This window comes from Mandrillus leucophaeus, unplaced genomic scaffold (genome assembly GCF_000951045.1).
Source record: "Mandrillus leucophaeus isolate KB7577 unplaced genomic scaffold, Mleu.le_1.0 Scaffold398, whole genome shotgun sequence".
Classification (NCBI taxonomy): domain Eukaryota; kingdom Metazoa; phylum Chordata; class Mammalia; order Primates; family Cercopithecidae; genus Mandrillus; species Mandrillus leucophaeus.
The window spans coordinates 1,364,775-1,382,155 of record NW_012104231.1 but is presented as its reverse complement, the minus strand read 5'-3'; the positions used below and the strand labels follow the sequence as shown (position 1 = coordinate 1,382,155).

Here is a 17,381-nt window from a genome sequence, read left to right as displayed (position 1 = left end):
CCTCCCCCACGCGGGCCTCCCGTGCAGCACTGAGCCCTGATGGCCACTCCCAGTTGGTTCCGCACTGGCCTGGGAGCCTCAAGAGGGCGGGACCCAGATCTGCTGTGACCACCCTGCCCCAGCGCACAGTAGGTGCACAAGGAGGGCCCTGGACAAGCCTGGGCCACCGTGGGCCTGGACACTCTCTGGCAGTCATTTGGCAAAGAGCTCATCCAGCCACTCTAGACCTGTCTTGGGTCCCCGGAGGCGGAGCATTGGCAGTGGGAGGCCTGGCCCTCACCGACGGCTGCCCCAGCCCAGCCTGGTGCCCGCCACAGGCACGAAAGCCCCACTGCCATGGCGCCCGCTCGCTGACGAGAAGGAAGGAAGCAATTAAAACTGAACAACACCAAGCCACCACCAGGCAGCTCTTTCCACAGGAAGGCCGGGCTTTCAGAGCCACTTAGGAGCGGCTCCCTGGCAGGGAGAGCCAGACCCTGGCGGGATGCCACCCAGCCCACAGCATGCGCCCCGCTCACCTGTCCTGCTTGGTGTGGTTGACTATGGACCGGACTTTCAGTTCCCCGTCAATCTTTGGTCTTCCAAATTCCTCCAGTTTCACTTGCTGGGAAGAAGGAGAGGGGCCGTCAGCCGGGGCTGGAACAGGCCCAGTTCTCCTGACCACACGGACAGGGCAGACTGTCGCGCACCGAAGGGAGCTCCCCACAGGCAGCAGAGGCGGGACAAAGGGAAACAGCCCCCATGGCTCCCAGCTGGTGCTCAGAATGGACGAGGGAGGGTGCAGAAAACTGGAAAGGGACGGGGCCTGGCAGCTTCTGTCCTTTCCCTGGCCAGCCTCGCCAAGGGGCTCCCTTCAGCTCTGGGGACAAAGGGCGATTGACGGCGCCAGTTCTGTTCACAGGCCGCCACTGTGTGGAGCCCCAGGCGGGACCCGGTCGGCAAAGCCAGACGCCCAAGCCCGAGAACCCATGTTCGGGACAAAACAAACAGCGCCTATCTACTGCAGGGCGGGTGGAGCCGGGGTCCTGCTGAGGGCGAGGCTTTGACTCAGACCCCTGTGTGGGTCGCTGAGGTTTCATTTTCGTTGTCTGTCTGGTTTTGTCTCTGACTCTTCTGGTTCAGAGAGAGTTTCTCTTGACATGTTCCCTGCGTGGCTTTCAAAGTGTCCATGCAGACAGGAAAAGGTGGAGGAAAATGCTTTGAGACGTGAACAGGGCCCTGCCTGGGAGGTGCTCGAGGCACGGGCTCAGCGTTTCCTTCCAAGGTCTCAGCCCCAGAGGCTGCAAGGACAGCTTTGGTGCCACGTAGCCTCAGTCAACTTACTCCAGGCCTCCGATCTCAGCTCTCGCCACCTTCCCTGTGGTGATGGGATTCGAAGCCAGGACCGGGTACAGGGACTGGCTCATGGGGACGCTCGGCGCCTGCTGGCCATAGCGCCTGCTGGCCATGCTGTTTGATTCTTGTTGTTGTCGACGTTTTTGAGACAGTCTCACTCGGTCACTCAGACTGGAGTGCAGTGGCGCAATCATGGCTCACTGCAACCTCTGCCTCCCGGGGTTCCAGAGATTCTCCTGCCTCAGCCTCCCGAGTAGCTGGGATTACAGGCATCCGCCACCACGCCTGGCTAATTTTTGTACTTTTAGTAGAGACAGGGTTTTACCACGTTGGCTAGGCTGGTCTCAAACTCCTGACCTCAAGTGATGCACCCACCTCAGCCTCCCAGAGTGCTGGGATTACAGGCATGAGCCACCGTGCCCGGCTTGTTCTTGTTGTTTAATGAACAAGTATTGCTCCTATGTAAAAACTTAAAAAACAAAACAAAATGAACTTTTCTCCTCACGTCCTGCTCACTGTACGCATTTGCAAACGCCTCGCGCAGGAGGTCATGGCAGCATGGACCCACCAGGTGCTGATGGCATGGGGTGTGGCCGTCCTCGGCCTCCTCTGCACCCACACACTTTAATTAATTTATTTTTTCTTTATTTTTTTTCTCTTTTTTGAGACGGAGTCTCACTCTGTCTCCCAGGCTGTAGTGCAGTGGCCGGATCTCGGCTCACTGCAAGCTCTGCCTCCCAGGTTCAGGCCATTCTCCTGCCTCAGCCTCCCGAGTAGCTGGGACTATAGGCGCCCACCACCTCTCCCGGCTAGTTTTTTTTTGTAACTTTAATTTATTTCTAAAATGAAAGATGAAGGGGGCAGTATCATAATGCCCTTCAGAAGCTTCTTTTTTTCTCTTTCATTGCCAATGTATCGCAGGTGCTTTTTTGTGCCCCGTGTTTGCCGAGGGCATTCTCTTCATGCTGCTGGCACCGGGTGGGTGTGGCCTGGGCATCAGGGACCTTCCCCTGCCGGCTTCATGTGAGTGAAATCACCAGGGTGAAATGCTTGTGATTCACAACCAGGGGGTAATACTGCCACCCAAAGGACCTTCTGGCAATGTCCAGAGGCATATTTGGTTGGCATCAGTTGAGGGGGTGGGGGTGCTACTGGCATCTGGTGGGTGGCAGCCAGGGACACGACTCCACATCCTGTAATGCACGGGGCAGCTCCCACAACCAAGAATGATCCGGCCCCAAACGCCAGCAATGCTGAGGCAGAGAATCCCGGGTTAGAACCGGCAGATCCTCAGGAAGTCCGCTCCAGTCAGCACAGACCAGGGAATGTGCTTCCCAGGGTGGTGCATCCCCTCTCCCCAGGCAGGACGAGGTGACTGACTCAGCAGCCCAAGCCTGGTCTCTGCAGGGCCAGGTTCTGGGGAGAGTCCCGGGAGGTGGTACCCCTGCCTGATGGAGTCCGAGGAGCAGAGGCGACTGCCGGCCCCACCAAGCCTGGGCCCAAACCCTGTCCATTGCCCCTGGAGGGGAGGGTCAAGGTGAGGGTGGGCCAGGGGTCCAGGGACCAGGGGTCGTCTCCTGCCCCTGGGAGCCACAGTTCTCCTCTTGGACTTGAAGGGATCTTCTGTCTAGGCTGCGGGGGAGAAAGGGGGCTGGGCAATGAATACAGTCCCTCCCCCACCCCCTCCCCATCCCCTCCCCTGCCCCCTAAGCACAGGCCGTCTTCAGTGCACAGGGCACTTGGGTTGGCTGTGGTGGGCAAGGGAGCGTGGATGCTGGGGGGTGATCTGAGATCAAACTCAGAAGCTGCCGGACACCACCCTCTCAACAGGCAGCCGTGGTGTGGCTGCCCGTGGAGCTCACTCAATACTGCAGCTGTGAACGTGACTTTATAGGCACCGTCCTCATCAACCTTCCCTAGCCTGAAGAGTCAGACCCACTCACCAAGTTTTCTATAGAACTCTGAAATTCGCTGATTTTCCTCAAGGTCTCCTTGTCCCGTTTAACTTCATTGATATACATCGCTAAGTCCTTGAAAACAAGAGGCAGAGGGTGAGCGGGCTGTGCTGGTTGGGGGGTGTGTGTGTGAGAGTAGTGTGTGTGTGTGTGACTATGTGTGAGAGCAAGCTGTACTGGGTGGGGTGTGTGTGTGTGATTGTGTGAGTGACCTGTGCTGGGTGGGGGGTGTGTGTGACTGTGTGTAAGGGTGTATATGTGTGAGCAAGCTGTGATGGAGGGGTGTGTATGTGTGAGTGTGAGTGGGCTGTGCTGTGGTGTGTATGTGAGTGATTGTGTGAGAGCATGTGTGTGTGAGTGGATTGCACTGGGTGGGGTGTGTGTGTGTGAGTGGGTTGTGCTGCGTGGGGTGTGTGTGATTGTGTGTGTGTGAGCTGTGCTGGGTGGGGTGTGTGTGTGTGAGCATGTGTGAGTTTGTGTGTGTGGGCTGTGCTGTGGTATGTGTGTGAGTGATTGTGTGAGAGCATGTCTGTGTGAGCGGACTGTACTGGGTGGGGTGTGTGTGAGCAGGTTGTGCTGGGTGGTGTGTGACTGTGTGTGTGTGTATGTGAACAGGTTGTGCTGGGTGGGGTGTGTCTGATTGTGTGTGTGAGCAAGCAGTGCTGTGCAGGGTGTGTGTGAGCGTGAGTGTGCACACATGCACACACATGCAGGAGCTCAACCCCTAAGGACCTCCCCCCACCCAGCATCCAGGCGCTGGGCGTTTCTGGACCTCCTTCCTCCATCCTGCCGGGGAGGCTGCCCTCGAGACAGGACGGCTGAAAAGCATCACCTCCACATGACAGATGAGGAAACTGAGGCAGGGAAGGGAACACACTGACCGAGAGCCACACCTCGTCAGTGACAATGCCAAGAGCCCCAAACTCCTGGCTGGTGCTGCTTCTTTCTACCCCATCATGTGGCCCCTCTTAAACATTCTAACAGAGGGAAGCAGCCCTGTGTGTCGGAGCCACATCAGACCACAGAAGAGCCACCTAGGCTTGGGCTGACCTAGGTCCCCGTTCTTGGGAAGCTTCCCCCTCCCCAGCCTCTCCAAGCCACGGCCTCCCCTTGGAGCCTGGACAGAATGAGGGGTCAGGAAGTCCCTCTCTCCTTGGGTCTGGCCATCCCCAAACCAGCGTCCGTCTGCCGTGCTGCAATCCCCGTGTTGGCCACCAGGGAGCAGTGCCCACTTTAGTCCAGACACAAAACGCAGTATCTGGACCTGGCCCGCTTGGGAACCCAAGGGAGCCGGCCACGTGGGCGGTCCTGGCCCTGCCCACCCAGAGCAGCGGGTGGAATTCCCCAAAATGCAAGTGACCAGCCAGAGCCAGAGCCAGAGCCAGAGCCAGGTCATCAGCAGGTTCCCATCCCTTCCGCCCTTCCTCGTTCCTAGAAGACTTCACAGTCAGCTCCCCACCCACCCCACAGCGAGGAGCTTCCTGGGGAGGTTGCAGCACGTTGTCTGAAAGGGGTGTTTTGTTTTCTTGTCCACTTGCCTTTAAAATGAGGAATAAATTCCCAGAGACAAGGACCCCAGTGGCGAGTCTAGAGCTCAGAACCCCCGCCCCGCCACCGCCAACCCCAACAGCAGAAACATTATAACTCTGACTACCGTGGCCCCTGCGTGCACCTGGCCCAATGCCTGGCACGAAATAGGAACAGATGGAAGTTGCCCGAATGAATGAGCAGGTGAGGGAAATGTCTGTACTTTGATACAGAGGCAGGATTGCAGTCAGCTCATGGAGCTCAGACCTAAAACCGCAATTCCCCTGGAGACAAACCTCAGGGCCACAGAGGCACGGCGGCCGACTCTCAAAGACACTGCCTTACAAGGAGTGAGCTCTCAGTCCCGAGGGGAAATCAAGCCCAGGTACGATGACGACTCCCAGAGTGGCTGCATGAATGACTTCCTATATAAACTGGAAATCGATCCAAAGACTTCTAAAATCCCCCTCAGCCCTGAAGTCTCATGATGAGGTGCGGTGGCTCTCAGAAAGGCAGATGCACACCTGCAAGTCACAGAGTACTTTGTGCAGCACCGTGAGCTACACTCCTGGGAAACTGTCCCGTCGAGGGGCTCAGAGCCACCCGCCAGCCAGACACCGAGTGCTGAGAGTATGAAATGCAAGACCACACTCAGGGCCCGGGTGCACGGCCCACTGCACCTGCTGCCACTGTCTCAGAGCCCCCGAGGACACATCCGCGCTGGCTCACACACCGTGGCTCACAGCAGACAGGCCAGAGCAGCTGTTGGAGAGGGGGCGGCTTGCGGGCAGCAGAGCTGACACCAAGAAAGTTTTGTCAGCCCGTCACGGCAGGAAGCTTTCCTGGAGCACTCCTCAGGGTGCTCGCTGCCCAGTGGAGCCGAGCGCCACAGGAGCTGAAGGTCTCTGGGACCACCTCCCGTGCCCACACATGAGTGCCCACAGGATTGGGAATCAATTTCTCCCAGAGCACAAGCCCTGCTCAGAGAACCTCCTAGCACCGGCGGCCAAGCACTGGTCTCCACTCCCATCCTGGCCCAATAGCAGCTATAAATGGAGACAGATTACAGACCCGCCCCCGCCCAGGGGGAGCTCCTTAAATAAGGTACCTTGGAAAGGAAACGGGGCCCACAGCCCCAGGGGCTGCCCAGAGGGCAGGCGCCAGGTATCAGAGGGCAGGACTGCAGCCCTGAGGGGGGTTGGCAGAGGTGTCCCGTGCTCCCCACAAGGGAGGTGCTGGGGGAGCCATCATCCCTCCATCCAGATCCGGCTGGAGGGGACCTACCCCATGCCGGGTGCCATGCCTGGCCTGGGGACACAGGTGACCGTGGCTGACACAGGCCTGGCTGGGAAGGGGCTGGCATGAACTGTGTCCAGGAGTAAGAGTGCCACCCACGGGGAAGCCAGTTCCCTGAGGATGGAACCCAGTCAGGGGCGATCCTCCCTGGAAAACGTCCTGTCCATGGCGAAGGCAGGATGAGCAGGACGCAGCCAGGTGACGACGAGGAGGGTGCACCTGAGACAACATGTGGACCCGGGGAAATGCAGGGCACGTGCAGGAGCCTGGGAGGGATCAAATCTGCCTGGAACTGTGGTAAACACAGCTGCAACACTGGGGGCAAGTATCCTGCAGGCCTGGAGTGCCAGAGTGAGGAGCCTATGCCTGCTTCATGGGCAGAGGGAGCCATGGAAGGTTTCGGAGCAAGGGAGTGACATGAGCTAAGCTCACTCGGACAAGGGGAGAGAGGGAGGCATGGCTGGCTTGGTGGGGGGTAGGGGGGTCCTTGAAACAGCCAGGAGTGAAGGAGCTCCCCAGGCAGGTAGCAGAGAGATGGCCCTGGGGTAGCATTTTAGAAGCAGAAGGCTCAGAGCTGGGAGTGAGAAGCACTGGGCCAGAAAGCCCAGAACGGAGGCGAGTGCCTGGGGGGAAAGCAGGGGGAGGGGAGGTTCAAGGGAGGTCTTGTTGGACACGTGAGGTTAGGACCCGGGACACCTGAGGGGGCACCTGATCTGCAGCGCCCTCCACCCGTCACCTCCACCTCCTGTGGGTCTCACCCCCTGCCCTGCCCCGCCCCAACTCCTGCTGTCCCAGGAAAATGTCTATAGTCACAATCGCGGCTTGTTAATGAGCCCAGATCCAGTCCAAGACCACGCGGGCACGGTGTGCTAAGCCACGCGATGGCTTCTCCCCTGCCTCAGTTTACCCACTCACCTGCATAGCTTCCAGTGCTTCTTTGAGCTGCTGCCTCTCAGGCCGTTCCGCAGAATGGCTCAGAAGCTCCTGGAGGGGGGAGAAGAGCGTCATGTGTTACCACTCGGGGGTCCTGGCCTCTGCCCTGACCCCTACCCAGTGCAGGGAGTGAGCGCAGAACGACGTCCTCAGAGGAAATCCATCCCCACCTGCCAGCCCAGGCTGGGTTTGGCTGCCCACCACCAAAGGACAGACAGTGACCCCTCCACAGGGGGACACCCCACTTCTTGGCAGGGCACTCCCAGATCTTGTGGATAAAGGAAGGGAGTGACCGTGAGAAGGGACATGAAGGCAGCAAAAAGCAAGGCACTGAGGCAGCAGTTCACGGGAAAAGGCCTCACAAGGTGGCTGGCAGGAACCACCGCCTTCCCTCCCAGGTCCTTCTTTCCTGAAGCCCTTCCATTTCCATTTCTGCTGTGGCCACCAGGAAGCTCAGAGATCAACCACAGTAGCATTCTCTCTTTTTTTTTTTTTTTGAGATGGAGTCTCACTCTGTCCCCCAGGCTGGAGTGCAGTGGCCGGATCTCAGCTCACTGTAAGCTCGGCCTCCCGGGTTTACGCCATTCTCCTGCCTCAGCCTCCTGGGTAGCTGGGACTACAGGGGCCCGCCACCACGCCCGGCTAGTTTTTTGTTTTTTTTTTAGTAGAGACGGGGTTTCACCGTGTCAGCCAGGATGGTCTCGATCTCCTGACCTCGTGATCCGCCCGCCTCCGCCTCCCAAAGTGCTGGGATTACAGGCTTGAGCCACCGCACCCAGCCCACAGTAGCTTTCTTATTCCTGGTGTGAGGACACATTTCTGTCTCCTTCAGTTTTCTGACCTCAATAGTGACTTGAATCGTCTTCCCATGTATATTTACTGTGATAATCGTTCATCACACGCATTGAACAGTGAGAATGAGCTAAGCACGAACTGATTTGTTTATATTCAACTTAATCTGTCTGTGGGCTGCATCCCACACCCCCTGGAAGCTGCCGGCCCTCATCTGACTCCGGCAGTGATGACCCCACAGGCACCCGGGGCCCAGAGCCTCACCTTCAAGAGCAGGTGGTATTTGAGCACCCTCTGCATGGGGACCACCAGCAGGTCTTGTAGTTTAAATTTTCCATCCTGGACCTTCAGCGTGCACTCCTGGGAGGGTGACGGGGTGATGGGAGAGCCCTCCCTGAGGAAAGCCTGAATCCACCCATCTGAACCCCCGCCCACAGAAAGGGGAGACCTAAGCCCAGAACTCGGGCCCAGACGTTTGGTTCTTCTCTAGCCAGGCTCCCAGAACCAGTCCATGCACCCGGTGTGTGTAGACGGATGGGCTTCACAACACGTGGGTAGGGGCGCGCCACCTCTCCCACCCTGCCGTGTCTGCACTGGCCAGGCCGGGACGCAGTGAGACATGTGCGATGCTACAGGAACCCTCCCGGGCGCCTGCTGGGCCTGCCTAGATGTGGCTTTGACTCTTCCGCCAGGCCAGGTCCTTTGGAGAAGGGCAGCAGGGGCATCCCCCGTTGACCAGCCCCTCTCTGGTCTGGCCTCTGGGAGATGCAAGGTGGAGCGCCAGCTTGCACTGAGCTGTGGGGGCCACTCCCAGGAACCAGGGCGTTCCCCCATTCATTGTCTGGACTTGGGGGGCATCGGGCATCTCCACTGGGGGGCCACGCTGCCTCCACCACTGCTACAGCCAGAGGACTCTACACCAGGCTCCACGCAGAAAACAGGGTGTACTGACCAGATGGAGCCTGGAAACTCCAGCTGGGAACAGGAGGGACTGGGAGGGGCTCACGTGAGAAACTAGATGTTGATAGAGACTCGCCCTGGGCCTGGGGTGAGGATGCATGAGGGGTGGGTGGCCCCACGGTTCCCAGCAAATGTTACCGGGAATTCCTGGGGTCAGCGGAGGCCAGGGTCAGGGGTCAGTCAGAGCCCCCAGTTGATAGAGACTCGCCCTGGGCCTGGGGTAAGGATGGATGAAGGGTGGGTGGTCCTACAGTTCCCAGCAAATGTTACCCCAGGTTCCCTGGGGTCAGCAGAGGCCAGGGTTGGGGTCAGCCAGAGCCCCCAGCTGAGTTAGATTCAGTCCCAAGGCCCTTTCTCCATGGGGAGTCTTGCTGTGTCCTGGCCTGGGATGGTGACCTCCACCCGACCCAATCCCCAACCCAACACAATGCAAAAAAGAAAAATCTACAAAAAACCATTACATCACCATCCCCGTCACCACCTTCCCAACAAACAGGCAAGAGAGAGGCTGGTACCTAATGAGCTCCGGCCTGCAAGCTGCAACCTCAGAGCCAGGGCCAGGGCCAACGCCTGGCAGGACTTACCTCGACTTTCTGCCTGAAGTCCTCCCGGCTGGCCAGGAGCTGGTTCAGAGTGTTCTGGGCGTGCTCCATGTGGCTGCAGTACTCCCCGTAGATCAGGAGCCTGGGCAGTGCACACACACGCACACACACACAGGTTTAATGAGCGGCTCGGGGCTGCAGTGAGCCCGTCCATTTTTCCCAGCAGGCTGTAGGTGCGCAACCAACAGTCCCCTCCGCTGACAGCTCCCTGCGCGTGGACATATTCGACGGCCAGGAGGCTGCTTTACCCTCCCTGAAATGCTACCGGGCCGCAGGACGGCTGCCAGCGTGCTGGGAGAGCGGGTGCCCCGCTCTTCCTGAGTCCCAGGTGGTTCTAGGTCAGGTCCCGGCTGGGGATGCAGGGTGGAGCTCTCAACCTCCCATCCCACCCCCGAAAAGGGCCAACACTGGAGGAAAGAGAAGCCCCTGGCATCCCCCCGGGAAGGAAGACCCCAGGAGGGCTCAGACTCTTGCCCCTAGGCCCTGACCACTGAGGCCTGTGCTGGCTCAGGGCTCACCCTGGTGCTGTGCCAGGTGGGGAACCCCTAAGTGTCACCCTTGGTGCTTCTACATGGTCCCTGAATTCCACAAGCAGGGGACAACAGCCGTCAGTGACAGCCCCCTCCTCACCAGGGATGCAGGCAGTCATGTGGCCCCCGGACCTGGGAGGACCAGCAAAGTCCCAGGAGGATGCTCAGGAGGCCGGCCCTCGTGTCCTGCCCACTGCCTCCTCCTGGCTGCGGCATCGCTCTCTCCCGGCCACTCTGATTCCCACTTCAGTGCCTTGTGCTGGTCTCTTCAGCCACAGTACCTCCTCCCTTGCCCTGCACCGGGCCCGTTATCTCTACAAACTGGAACCCAGGGTTCCCGGCCTCTGGAGCCTCAGGGTCTCAGGTTACCAGCCTGAAATTTCATCTTGAAAACCCTGTCACCCCACCGACAGGGCAGTCCCGAAGAAGAAGAACCACGCCAGGTGACCATGTTGGTGACAACAAGGATGACAAGAGCCACCACTTGCCGAGGCAGCTGCTGCCAGGTGCTTTGCCGACAAGCCTGACGACCTTTTCTGCCCATTTGTAAGGATGGGTGTGATCAGCTCCATCCTTCAGGCAGGGCGACTGAGGCCTCCGTGAACTTGCTAGGAGCTCACAGTCTGGCCTGCAAAGCTAGGCCGGACCCAGCGTCCTGGTGATGTGCTCTCTGGCAGGGCTGCGTCTTAGTGTCTGGAGGCTTCCCTGGCTCGGGAAGCCCAGTGCAGGCTCTCGGGACCAGGTCACCACGGCCTCTGGGCCATTTCTCTTTCCATCATGAGAGCTGCTTTGCTGTAGGGCACCCGGCCTGGGGCTCGGGGCAGGCAGCGGGGCCTGTAGCTTGGCTTTTGTGGAGGGCGGCCCTCGGGAAGAAGCGTCCTGATCGTGGCGTCTTGATGCAGGGACAGGTTTCCATCCATGGGGCTCTGCCACGTGGGCCCTAGACAGGCCCCACTCCCCACACCTCTGGGGTTTTGGACCACGCAATGCTCACTTTCTTTCCAACTCTGGCGTTCTGGGCTCGTACGAACACAACAGTGGCTGGGAACACACTTTCTGCCCAGGGAGCACATCCCGTTGCTGCTGGCTCAGGCACACGGACAGGCATCTTGACACACTTCCCACTCCCAACAAATGCTCAAGAGGCTGTCCTCACCGCGGCCAGGGGCGACAGAGGCCCTGACACCCTCCGAGCGCTGCACGTGGGGCCCAGTGGCTGGTACCTCCTCAGGCCGCCCGAGAATCCTCCCTCACAAGCCTGCAGGGACACTTCTGGTATGCGAGGCTGACGGTCCACCACTCTGATAAAGGACCTGAATCTGCTCGAAGCTCACCTGGCCCAGCCACAGTCAAGCAAAGCACCCGTGGCCGGTCCCACAGGGCCCACATGTGGGGTCTGTACGGGTGTGTCCCGTGTCCACAGATCTGGGAGGTCTGCACGGAAGCATCACCATCATTGCAAAGGGCCTGCCTCCTGACTGGTGCCGGGGCCGTGTGTTGACCGGGAACCACTTTAAATGGGAACCTGCTCCCTGGTTTCCACCTAAATGAGTCTGTTATTACACTGATGATCATTTTCATATAAAAGTTGGTGAAAACCTATCATCTCCGGAAGCAATCAAGAAAAAGGTTTTTCCCCTTTTAAAAAAAATGAACAAAAGCTTCAGAAGCCCCCGGTAGAGTGGGAGAAGGGAGAAGGAACAGAGGGACATTTAAGAGACCACCAGGCAGCCTGAAAAGTGAGCGGACAAGACACTGAGCCCTAGCGGCTGCCTGCACCTGCCCCGCTCCAGATTGGTGTTTTCTCCACTCTAAGAGAATGATCAGAACCAGGTGCAGAAGACACACCACACACACTGGGCATCACTTGGTGCCAGGACCTGGGCTGGAAGCTCTGGAACTGTGACTGTCACCGTTCTACTCATGGGGACACTGAGGCTCAGAGAGGCTGCACTCCTGCCTCCTGGCTGTGCCTCCCATCTGATGATGACACCAGCCCACAAGCACGGCAGGAGGTCCAGGGAGACCCGGAACCCTAAGGCCCCCCAGCCCACCCCTGTGGCCCCTTTGAAAAGTGCCCCTGACCTGGCCTAAGGACTCCAGGTGGGGAAACCAGGGCAGGTGATGAACCTTGAGGCTTTCAGAGCTTCCCAAGATCACCTAGAGGTGGAAGGGGAGTCTGGGCTGGGGAGGCGGAAAGCCAGAGCCCCCAGTGAGGGGTCCTCCCCACATGGAGCCGTGTCTGCTGCTGGGGCTGGGGCCACGCTCGGGCAGGAGGGATCACGTGACACCATACTGCCTGACTTTCCACCAGGCATGGGCTCAGCTGGAAGCTCTGGGACTCTGACTGTTGCCATTCTACCCATGGGGACATTGAGGCTCAGAGAGGCCTGTGCTGAGAAGGAAATCACACCAGCAGTCACCAACCCCAAAGCCCAGGTGCTTGGGCTGCAGTGCCCTGCCTGCTGGCTGTGCACCACCGCAGACTCGGCTTCAAGCATTTCAGGTGAGCTGGGCGCAGTGACAGCCCCAGCCCCTCTCCATCGAGGGAAGTCTTCATGTGGGTGGAAAAAGCACCCAACTGAAGCCCAGTGGATAACATGCGTGGTACCAGCAGCTCTAGCGTGGCCGTACCAGCCTTGTGAGCTCCCCGTTTCAATTTCACACCAGGTCACCTGGGCCCGAGGTTTAGGCGGATGAGGGGCCGGGGTGCGGATCCCAGCCTTACTCTCCTTACACCATGCCCCACTGGGAACGCCCCCACCAGCCACAGCACCGCTGAGCCGGCAGCCTTCTCCATCTGGCAAACTTCTACTCATCCGTCAAAACCCTCCCTATCATTGCCCCTTCTGTGCCACCGTCTTCACCTTAACCCCTGCCCCAGCAGGGCCAGAGGGAAAAGCAAAGAGATAGGTCAAAGGGCAGCAGGGAGAGGGCTGTCCAAAGTCAGTGGGAGCTCAAAGAGGAGGCTTCCCCGGGTGATCCCCGCCCCCCAGCTCTGAGCTCCTGCAGTGGGTCTCACTCCTCCCCATGTCCCAGCACCCAGCCCGGAGCCTGCCTGCACCAGGCACTCACACATGGCTGTGAGCGGCCACAGCCACAAGCCTGGATACAGGTCCTTCTATCTATTTGATAAAAGGATGCAGGGGGTGGGGGTGGGGGGAACGGCAGACCCTTGCAGCAAACAGGAGAAGGAGAACTACTCCTGGGGAAAGACACACAGACCTCCATGAAGAACCCGAAAGGGCCCTGGCCGTGGGAGGTGCTTCACACCTGGGCTCACTGCATCCTCACAGAACCACTTTCAGGACAGGGGCCCTGAGGCTCAGAGAGGTGACATGACTTCTGAGGTCGTCCAGCAAGGAGGAACAGATTCCAAAGCGAATGCACGTGGCTCCCAACCCTGGCCCTTAGGGCCCCAGGGTGAGGCCTCTGCAGAGAGACACTCTCTCTCCGTTGAATCCAGAAGGACACTCAAGGGGCCCGTGCCCTCTCTCACCTGACCCAGGTGCACAGCAGATGCCAGCACCTGCACACCCCCAGCTCCACTGACCACGGGCAGCTGGCAATGGAGAGGGCCTCGGACCAGAACTCGGCTGCAGTGGGTCCACCAGAGCCTCACACTGTGACCTTATTTGGTCACGATACAGATGCAATCAAAGTAAGGACGGATGAGGCCATGCTGAAGGAAGGTGGCCCTAAATCCAACGACAGTGGCCTCAGAAAACAACACAGAGACGTGGGGAGGCCATGTGGAGACGGGGACAGAGAACGAAGCAGCCACAGCCAGGAACGCCCGGGCCCCCAGCAGCTGCAGGACATAGGAAGGAGCCCCCTGGAGCCTCTGCGGGAAGTACGACCCGGGCATATCTGGACTTTGGCTCAGTGAGACTAATTTAGGATTCTGGCCTCCAGAATGGAGTCCTCTCTGTTGTTTCAAGCCTCCATATTTGCGGTCATTGTTACAGCCAAACCAGGTCACTCATATAGATGCCTTCATTCTCCGTCCACACCACCAGGTCACTCACAAGGACGCCTTCACCCTCCGTCCACACCACCAGGTCACTCACATGGATGCCTTCACCCTCCGTCCACACCACCAGGTCACTCACAAGGACGCCTTCACCCTCCGTCCACACCACAGGATTCCGAACACCTGCCACATGCCAGGCAGCATGGGCCACAGAGTCCCCAGGGGGCACAGTTTGACTTCTCCCCGAAAAATGGAGAGAAAATGACGGTGACTCCAAGCCTCTTGAAGGAAGTCAGCTAAGCAGGCAAAAGTTTACAGGCCTTAATTCTAACCACTTTTACTACTATTAAGAAAAAGGAGCCAAAACTTGGAAATAAGGCAGCACACAGGGGCACACATGCACGCACACACACACACACGTGTACACGTACACACACACAAGCACACACACGCACACACAGGATTTCATGCATTCCTGGTCTGGCTGGAGCACCTCTCGGGGGCAGCCTCCTCTGGCTCCGGCTGACTCCTCCCCTGGAGAAAGTTGTTCAGGCACAGATGATTTCTGTCCTGCCAGAGGACATGGCCCCAAAGGTCCCAGTGTGGTCACCTTGCAAGGCACAGCCCACTGTGTCCAGGGTCTTGCCCTACCTCCCCTCTCTGCTGGCAAGCTGTGTGAGTTGACAGACGCGTGGCCTCGTTCATGAGTTGACAGACCCGTGGCCACAGCTCCGTGGGTATTTGTGTGAGGATTATGGTTTTTACCTTTCTGAGTACGTTAAGCTCTGACCCCACTACACAGCGCACAAATGCCTCCTCCAGAGACCCCTGTCCTCTGCCCATTTTCCTCACGGTGTCACCTCTGCCTCCAGTCCACAAAGCTCCAACCTCTCAAGATGCCCAGGGACAGGCCAGCGCGGGTTGAGGGCCACAGGCCATGGGCTCAGGCACGGACCAAGGATGCAGGAACAAGCGGGTCCACGGCTGAGCTGCCAGCTCTGGCCTCCGTTTCCCCATCTGGGAAGTGGGGGTTAGACAGAGCGGCAGCTAAGGCTTCTTGACTTCAGAGGTTCCCAAAGGCAGCCCTGCCAGAGGAGGTGGCCAAGCCAACCCCTACCGGGGGTTTTGAGGTGGACCGCGGCCAGGGACTCTCCCTGCAGGCAGTACCCCGGAACCACCCAGCCTTGGACTTCGGGTAGGAACCATCCACAGGGCAGCCTCACTCGTTCCAGGATTCTGAGCGAAGTCTCAGTGCACCAAAGCGCTCGCCTGTCTTGGATCCTTCATCTCCAAACACACAGGGAAATCCCACGCCGCCCCAGGGGAGGAGGGCATGGCCTTCATCTTGTTCTGTTCTGCGTTCCTCCCAAAAGTGCTTGTGCAAAGCTCCACAGAGAGCGCCTCTTGAAAGCCAGTCCGTGGCCTTCCTGCGGGGCTGCCAGCTCCCTGAGGCCGTTCCCTTTGTAGCTCTCCTGCCTCCACGTCCCCGTATGCCCCCACTCCCCCAGCATGACTCACTGCCTCACTCAAAGAAGCCACCAGGGGCTGGACTCCAGGCCCAGCCTGGCCAGCCCCAGCCACAGAGAAAAAACCACATAGCTCTGTCTTACATCCAGAGCTGCAGAATGCAAGCTCCTTCCCAAGGCCCAGTGTCCCTCTGGGTGGGCGATGCCCCTTTTTAGGCCTACAGGGAAAGGCTAAGAGGAGCTCCTGCCTTGTCTGAGGACCACAGCTACATTCATAAAGGTATAACGTCAAAAAGAGGGAGGTGACTGTCCCCTGCCACTCAGTGCTGGTCATGTCACACCGGGACGCTACTCCACCCTTCACCCCTGCCAGACCCTGCCAGACCCTGTCACAAAGCCCCTCAGCAGCTTCCTCATGCCCTCACTTTAAAAAAGAAACATTCTAAATCCTTCCTTTGGCCTGAAACCCCCTGCAGGACCCTCCAGTCCTTCCTTGGAGAGCTGCCCCTTTCCTACTGGGCTCCTGCCTCTCACCTTCCCCCAAGCTTCTGCTCCCCCACCCGCCTCGCCCCATCCCTGCAGGACTGCGCAGCCCTCACGGGTCTCCTGGGTTCTCCAGCAACATCACAGCGCCCCCGAGCTCCTCTGTCTTGTCTTGGTTCTCATCCCTCCCAGCCAGTGAGAGGCCAGTAGCTCTGTTCACTGCGTATCCTCGGTCCAGAGCTCAGTAGCCGTACACAGCAGGCACCCTATAAAAGCTTCAGGACTCATCCAGCCAGCGAGAACCAGGACCTTGGGGCCGACTCCACAATGAGAGGAACGGGGGCAGAAAAGCTGGATGCTGGGATGGAACCACGATGACTTGGTGATGAGCTTTGATGAAACGCTGCCAGCCCCTTCCCCAAACAGACCCTGACTGACGGGTCCGGCCATGAGCCTCGCTCCCAGGGACGAAGCCGCCTGTCCGCAGAGCTCTCGGGCCGGGCCTGTGACTGGATGCGCTGCCCACACTGCAGTGGCACTCCAAGGCAGAGATGCCCGCTGTTCCTGGGCGAGAACCACGCGTGCAAGGTCCTGCTGGTGGGACGGGGCCAGGGGTGTCACAGGGCAGCCTGACTGCGAAGGGAGGCTCCTGGGAGAGGGCAGGTTATCCACCCCTGTCACTCCACCTCACAGCCAGCCATTCCTGCTCCGGCGCTTCAGCCTTGAATGGGCCTCGAAGTAAACCCCGCTTCACCCGTGGCTCCCTCCCTTCCTGGCCGAGGGACAGCACGAACAAGGCACTGAGAAGGTCCGCTGTACCCCACACCTGGGACACTGGGCCGACAGCCAGTGCGACCCGCCAGCCGGGCTCTATCGGCTCACCGGCAGATGAAGGGAACACCTTGCTGGGGCAGGTGAGGGAGCTGTCCTCCCCCGACCCCTGCCCACTCTTACCCCTCCGGGGCTGGCCAGTGTGCTCACACCTGCTGGGCCTCGTCAGCTCTCCTGGTCACCTCTGCCACCTGACCACAAGCACTGCCTGCTCCCTCGCGTCTCCGGGAAGCCCCGAAGCCATGGCCCCTGGAGAGCAGGCTCTGGGACCCTCCTCACTGGGGAGGGGGGAGCGCCTTTCCTGGAGCTACGGAGCACACGGGGAAGCACCTGCAGGGTTTCCCAGGCAACGCGCCTGAGAATGCAGCCCTGGGCCTGTCCCCGGCTGCCTGGACAGGGAGGGGTGCGAGCTGTGCTGACGGTCACCTGGCGGACGACGCAGGGGACCCTCCTAGAGATGAGGGAGAGATGGACCTGGGCACCCAATGCCTGGCCCAGGGCCGTGTAGTCAGATGCAACTGTGGGGTCTTCTACAACTCCCCAGGCCCCACAGCAGACCCTTCCAAGAGTGGACCCCAGACATGGTATTTGTAACAACCTCCCCAGAGGCTCCAGTGAGCGGCCAAGTTCAGGAAGCATTAGCATAGACCCCTTCGGGCACCTCCAAAGGATCTCCAAGGCACAGAGAACTTGGCACC

At 59.2% G+C, this 17,381-nt stretch overlaps 1 protein-coding gene across 1 annotated transcript in view; it reads right to left on the bottom strand.

The window, feature by feature from the left end:
- Nucleotides 1-17,381, bottom strand: part of VAV2 (vav 2 guanine nucleotide exchange factor) — a 278,878-nt gene that overhangs the window by 27,627 nt on the left and 233,870 nt on the right. Inside the window, exons 10-14 of the mRNA XM_011991542.1 lie at nt 9,383-9,482; nt 8,103-8,198; nt 7,029-7,097; nt 3,279-3,365; nt 519-604 (exon numbers count right to left, since the gene is read on the bottom strand). Of these exons, the coding sequence (XP_011846932.1) occupies nt 519-604; nt 3,279-3,365; nt 7,029-7,097; nt 8,103-8,198; nt 9,383-9,482 (438 nt within the window). The remainder of the gene's footprint in view (nt 1-518; nt 605-3,278; nt 3,366-7,028; nt 7,098-8,102; nt 8,199-9,382; nt 9,483-17,381) is intronic.